General features: G+C 33.9%; 1 protein-coding gene across 1 annotated transcript; it reads right to left on the minus strand.

Annotated features, from left to right (window-relative positions):
- Nucleotides 1–610: 610 nt before the first annotated feature.
- LOC116124388 (protein FAR-RED IMPAIRED RESPONSE 1-like) lies at nt 611–6585 on the minus strand. Its single transcript, XM_031410115.1, has 6 exons — nt 6337–6585; nt 2903–2972; nt 2746–2763; nt 2195–2286; nt 1129–2007; nt 611–1009 (listed from the first exon to the last, which is right to left on the minus strand). The coding sequence occupies exons 1-6, from the start codon at nt 6583–6585 to the stop codon at nt 611–613; spliced, it is 1707 nt and encodes a 568-aa protein (XP_031265975.1).
- Between the last annotated feature and the right edge of the window lie 648 nt (nt 6586–7233).

The raw sequence follows: 7233 nt of genomic DNA on the forward strand, positions 1-7233 counted from the left end.
GCACACTACGACATGTCTCCCCAACCACAACAACTTCCTTTACAATATATTCTATTTCAGATTCAGTGGCCCGGAAAGAAGATATCTCACAATGCAACTTAGCAGTAAGCTCTTGCTGAAACTCTTTGAATTTTGTGGTCGTGTGTGCCTCCTGAAATTGTCCCCAACCACAACAACTTCCTTTACAATATATTCTATTTCAGATTCAGTGGCCCGGAAAGAAGATATCTCACAATGCAACTTAGCAGTAAGCTCTTGCTGAAACTCTTTGAATTTTGTGGTCGTGTGTGCCTCCTGAAATTGTCCCCAACCACAACAACTTCCTTTACAATATATTCTATTTCAGATTCAGTGGCCCGGAAAGAAGATATCTCACAATGCAATTTAGCAGTAAGCTCTTGCTGAAACTCTTTGAATTTTGTGGTTGTGTGTGCCTCCTGAAAATGTTTCTCCATTGGATAACCGATAAAGTAGAAAAAGAAAAGGAGGCTAATTTTAGATCATGGAAATCATGGATTTCAGTGGAATGCATTTGAGGATTAATAAAGTACCTTGTTTCTCCATTGGATAACCGGTTATCCAATGGAGAAACAAGGTACTTTATTAATCCTCAAATGCATTCCACTGAAATCCATGATTTCCATGATCTAAAATTAGCCTCCTTTTCTTTTTCTACTTTATCACACAGTGCATTCTCATACTGTTCTACAAACTGTTTCAAAGTGGTTTTAGAATTTACATACCTATCAAAGAATGCATGCATACTTTCACTCCATTGAGTGGTGGACATACCCGCCCAAAAGGTGTCTTTTACAAACGATGGCACCCAACATTGTCTTTCATTATACAGTCCAAGTAACCACTCATTGTTGTGAAGGTTGTATTTATCAATGAATCCAGTCCAACGTTGTTCGAACTCCTCACGTGTCAATGAATCATATAAAGCATTTTGCAAAGCAAACTTAATGCGTTCGTATTCGCTATAACCCCTTAACTTTTCTGACAATTTCTTCATTATATGCCACAAACACCATCTATGCCATGTACTGGGAAACACAATCTCGATTCTATTTTGCATCGCCTTGTCTTGATCAGTGATTATTTCATTTGGAGCAAAATTCCACATACATGCAAGCCAGGATTCAAAAGCCAAACAAAAGTCTCCGTGTCCTCATGGGAGATTAACCCACAACCTAAGAGTGTTGAATGCCCATGATGGTCAACACCAACAAACACTGCAAATGGCATATCATACTTATTGGTCAAGTATATAGTGTCAAATGTGACAACATCGCCAAATTCCTTAAATGCAGCCCTACTTCTTGCATCCACCCATATAACATTCTGTAATCGACCCTCTTCATCTAAATCCATCATGTAAAAGAAATTTGCATTATCTTTTTGCATCTTCAAAAAATATTTTTGGATTGCATAAGCATCCCCGGCACCAAGTCGCATCCTCCTAACTTTTGCAATATAGTTCCTACAATCTTTTTGCAAGACAGTTAAATTCTTAGGACCGCCTGCTTCAACTAACATGGAATTGAAATTTTTATTCGGCCTAATCCCGGCCCTATCATTTACTTCAAGTTTCCTTTTCACATATGGTTGTATACCACGATTGCTCTTGAAATATCTAGTTTTTGTTGGGCTACTGAGCTCATGGTTATGATTCAACCCCACTGAACATATTTTCCATTTTCCGTTACCACGTACGGCTGCACCAACCCGAGCCTTACAATCTGTCTTTGTCACTGGGTACAATTTAAAAGCATTTCGGGTGTTACTACTTGACTTCCCAGTATAAGAACAAGCTAGTGTTGCGTTTGTCACCTCTCCATCATCTCCTTTTCTTGAGGATCTTATAATAACTTCAAACCCCATTCTATTCCCATAGCTTCTGTAGTATTGGAGAAGATTATCAAGTGAATCAAAAACCATCCCAGGCTTTGGCTCCCATTCCTTCTCTGCACTTCCTCTATCTTCAACTTCTTCAAATTGATTATCCTGATTCATTTATATTATAATGCCCAGAATTAGAATATTATAAGATAACAAACATGATAGAAAGAAAACCATCCAAATTTTTGTTTAAACTACATTAACTTGTGTGTATACAAAAATTTATCTTTTATCATACAAACATGGGTACTCATTGATACATAATAATAACTTCATTTCATTACAAGCTTACCCTTTCAGTATTAGAAACTGAAGCCTTTAACTGTTCATTTATCTCCTCCATTGTCTGCTCCTGCATGTTATCAGCCTCTATTTCTGCCTCCTCTGCAAAACACTTAACAACTTAAATTCATTTTGAATCCAATGAACTAAACTAAACTTGTGTATTAATAATTAAGAAAAAACAATTAATAATTACAATTAAATTAGGAACATAATCTATTACATTTATGCAGAAAGTTTTATTCAGCACTCATTTATCCACATGCAGCAACTATATGTAAAGACAAAACAATCCAAACCATATAAGCTAGCACATCAAATCAAAGTAGTAACAACTAACCTCCCAACTGTAAGAACTAAATGTTTTCTAAGATACCAAGGAACATCTCTCCTAGATATATAACAAGAAACTAATTTTTAACAAGAAGGTAGAAAATAGGAAGAAACATTCTTATGAAATAAGAGGCAAAAAGACAAGTGCCTTTACATTATTGATCTCCAAATGTCTGTCCGAAAGGCGCTACTTGAATCTATTTGGAAAAGTCCTTAAAAACTGCCAACCTTTTTCCAACCAGAACCCTGAAACAAAAAATGGTTATAACAACTGATCATATTTTTGAATTCAAGAACTTCATATACATACCTAACTAGAGAATGATTCAGTTATACATGCTTCCGAACATATAACAAAAAGATAAGCAAGGGGAACATAAATAACAAGAATTGAAGTCCCATTTAGACACACTTCCATTACAATCGAGATCATGCACTTCAACAGCAAAAAGCACCTGAAATCAGCCATTGAAGTCAGTCAAATGAGCTTTGGTACTATGTAAACTAAATGTAGAATTTTGTTAAAATAAACTGTTCACATAATTAAGTTGTAAATTGACTGAAGTCAACATATGTATAAATATCTTGGTCCTTTCCTTATGGAATACCAGAGTAAAACCCATATACAACTCTAAGTCTTTCAATTCAAGGTTTATATTCGATTAGCTACTTTGAAGATTTAGGAACAAGTATCTACTCATTTCTTACTTCATTCTTATACCCATCTAACGCAGCACTTGAAATGGCCACAACTAATATGAGAAGGAAAAAAGATTTCAATAATGCATTGTACAAATTTGGAAGATTCATGAATTATGTGACATTTTGATGAACAGCCATTTGCAGCAGCATAAACAAGAATAAATTATGAATATTAAGCTTTGCAAGCTCCATGACACCATATATAAAACATCTCAAACCTTTTTTTTCACCTTTTCTTCCCCAAATTGTGTAGTTCCTTTCACCGTTTTACATTTGCACAAAATTCCCTCAATTTATTGGATTTACAAAGCTCCTTTTTACTATAATATTGTTTATCATAAAATTTATACACACTTATACATGGTTCTCAACTCAAAAGCACCAAGCAAGTGTTGTGTTCCACTTCTCCCAACAGCAGCAAGTAAGTAAGAGAGACCATTGAGTGAGTAAGCTCTTACCACTCAAAAGGAACTCTCACTAGTCAGTGACAGAGACAAATGCGACAGCGACAATGGATGTCACAGCCGGTAGTTCAAATGCTCAAATTCGGGATGGGTAATTTGGGTTTTGAGTATGATTTAATTTGGGAGAAGATTTAGGTTATTAAGATTGGGATTTGAGAGAGAAGATTTAGGTTATTAAGATTGGGATTTGGGAGAGAAGATTTTAAGTTATTAAGATTGAGATTACAGAGGCAAAGATTAGGGAGGCAAAGTTTTTGGAGGCAAAAATTTGTTCTATAAACTTAGTTACACAAAATTTTTTCACAAATTTTTTTTTTTTAACTATCTGACGTGGCAGCTGAATTGGCATCTCCACGCCAGATGCCACGTCATGTTGTAGACTGGTTAGTAAAAACTAGTAGTATGCATAGTATTTCTGTAAGCTCAAATTAGCTTACAAGCACTAACTTCCATGCACTAATAAATAAGAATTATATTACAATTTCAAATATATTTTTATTTTTTTAAATATTATTGGTATAAAATAGTTTATTTTTGAACAATTTTTAATAAAAATAATTATATATATGTTGGAATAATTAATTATCTAAAATCTATTTCAACTATGCATTAATTTAGAGTTTAAGTATATATCCGTCAACAGAATAATTTTACCAAAATTAATTTCTTATTGAAATAAGAAATATTGATTACTCCTTATCCACTTCTTTGGAATAAATTAAAAAAAAAACGTTTTCTTGAATGGTTGAAGCTTTCCCTGTCGTCCGTTGCTCATTTCAATATCTCTTTCAACCAAATTTTGCTATAAACGGGGTCCCTGATGATATACATATTTTCAGGAAAAGGACATTTGCATAGGGAGTACTTTTCGAAAGACTATTAAAAATAAGTTTTAAAGGTAAATTCAAAATTAAAATAAATGTTAAAATACCAGTAATAATATTACAATTTAGGATACAAATTACACATTTTTTTTAAAAACTTAGTTGATTAACAGGGACTCCAGATGGGGGGATCTAATAAGGCGTGCATGTGGAGGCAATTATTTAAAGCACCCGCTAGGCCGCCACGCCTTTCAGATTTTAGTTATATTCAACGCACGAATAAGTTTTTATTTGCAAACATGAAACAACAACTAACAATCAATAGAGAAACCGTCTTGCTCTTACCTCACCTTACCTGCTCCGCTGGCAATTTCCCATTAAATTCAAAGTCAATCATCCACTCCGTGTCTTTAAATTGAGAAAAAAAAAAAAAAATTTGATATAAATAAACAACATCTTGCTAATTTTAAAATATAAACAACGTAATTTTTATTTAAGTTTAATATACTCTTTAAATTTAATAAAGATATTCTTTATTTTTAAGAAAGATAATTAATGAGAAAGATAATTAATAAATAAAATACACAGGAACTTGTAATTTATTAATTAAAATTAGGATAGAGAGTAAAATTTGACTCTCTAAATGTGGAGAGTTAAACTCACCCTCTAATTTATATTTTAAAGATAAAGAGTGTGTTAGACTATTATTTTTATGGATAAACTCTTTATGATAAAGAGTTTGAGTCATATAAAAAGTCATTTGGAGATGTTCTATCATATAAATAAAGAGCATATTCATTGATTTTTAAATATAAAGAACAAAATTTTTATTCAAATCTAATGGACTCTTTAAATTTTAAGAGAGAGAATATGTTTTTTCAAGAAGAAAACTTAATAAGAGAAATAAATCATAAATAAAATACATAGAAACTTACAATTTATTATTTAAAATTAGGATAGAGAGTGATATTTGACTCTCTAAATGTAGAGAGCCAAACTCACTCTTTAATTTACATTTAAAGAATAAAAGTCTGTTCAACTCTTGCTTCTATGGATAAACTCTTTATAATAAAAAGTTTGGGTCATATAAAGAGCCATTTGGATAATAACTCAACTCAACTTTTTAAAAAAATCCTACTCAAAATAGTGAAGCAAGCAACCTTTGTCCTTCAATAATTACAAAATTGTCTTGGTTATATTGTTATAATTACAAAATTGCCCTTCATTTATAAACCAAATTTTCGCCCGCAAAACGCAGCTACAACCTACGCATAGTCACAAACACAATCAACCCTAAATCCCTAATCTGCTACTGTCGTCCGTCAATCCGTCATCGCCTCTTTGTCGATTCTCGCCTCTACAAACCGTAATATACTACCGTCATTGCATCTTCACCAATTCCGGCCTCCATAAACACTAATCAGCTACCGTCATCGCCTCCACGACTCTACGTTTCCTGCTTCAAGTATTTTTCCCACTTTTTTTTCCTCTTTTATTTTAATTTGAGTTTGTAATAGATTGTGGGTTCTGTTGATTTTATCATGTTATTCTAATTTGGGGATGGGTGGCATGTCGTTTTTTGACGAAGCTACTGCGTGTTGTTGGTCTTTATAGAAGAAAACACTGCTCTAAATTTTGATTTTTGAACACATTGTATTGCTAGTAACGTTCTGTTTAAATACAAGTTCTGATGAGCTATCTATGGAAAATATATAACGTAAAGCTATCTATGGAAAATATATAACGTAAAGCTATCTATGGAAATATACAACATAAAGTCATTTACACAGAAAATCAAAAGCTGTCAGCATTTACATTCCTTGATTTACTGTTGGACGGATTTGTTGCTTCGGTTGGGATTGTGACAGATCTTCAGCATCTTCCTTAATACGCCCCCGCAAGAACGGACTTCCATCAGTAAGATCGATCTTGTTCTTGAGATGATCTGTATGTTGTCGTGAGAGAGGCTTGGTCAACAAGTCAGCAAGTTGATCATTGGTATGAACATGACGGACATTGAGTACATTTTTCTGAACCAAGTCATGAACAAAATGAAGATCAATTTGAATGTGTTTCATCCTTGAGTGTTGAACCGGATTGAAGCTAAGGTGAGTGGCTCCCAAGTTGTCACATAACAATAGTGGTGGATTTTTTAGTGGAAACTTTAGTTCTTGAAGAAGAAAGTGGATCCACATACACTCGGCAGCAGCTGTTGCTAATACTCAATATTTAGCTTCGGTAGATGAGCAAGCAATGGAACGTTGTTTTTTTTAGCTCCATGATATAGGTGTTGAACCAAGTAAGACTAAATACGTTGATGTCAAACTTTGATTGTCCAAATTACCTGCTCAGTCCGAGTCCGAGAAACATAAAAGGGCTGGATTAGCTGTTTTTCTTATGGTGATGCCTTAGAAAATTGTATTCTTCAAATATCTTAGCAATCTCTTTGTGGTTGTCCAGTGAGTTGTAGTAGGAGCATGCATGAACTGAGAGAGTTTGTTGACTGCAAAGCTGATGTCAGGCCTAGTCAATGAGAGGTATTGCAGTCCACCAATAACTCTCCTATATTCTGTGGCATCAAATGAGGAAGGGCCATCATCAAGCTTTAAGGAAACTGAGGTTGACAGAGGTGTTGTAACATCTTTGGCACCCTCCATACTTGTTTTTCCAAGTAGCTCTCGGATATATTTGTGTTGACTTAGAAATAGTCCATCTCTTGTTGGTAT

This window comes from Pistacia vera, unplaced genomic scaffold (assembly GCF_008641045.1).
Source record: "Pistacia vera cultivar Batoury unplaced genomic scaffold, PisVer_v2 Contig152, whole genome shotgun sequence".
NCBI lineage: Eukaryota > Viridiplantae > Streptophyta > Magnoliopsida > Sapindales > Anacardiaceae > Pistacia > Pistacia vera.

Bases quoted from the DNA above. Each gene is read 5' to 3' on its own strand.
- LOC116124388 (XM_031410115.1), bottom strand. From the start codon at position 6,585: ATGAAACACATTCAAATTGATCTTCATTTTGTTCATGACTTGGTTCAG. The intron at 2,973-6,336 runs GTAAATCAAGGA...GGCTGATTTCAG, and splicing joins AGCAACAAATCCGTCCAACA to GTGCTTTTTGCTGTTGAAGT. The intron at 1,010-1,128 runs GTATGTGGAATT...CATATAATGAAG, and splicing joins TTTTGAATCCTGGCTTGCAT to AAATTGTCAGAAAAGTTAAG.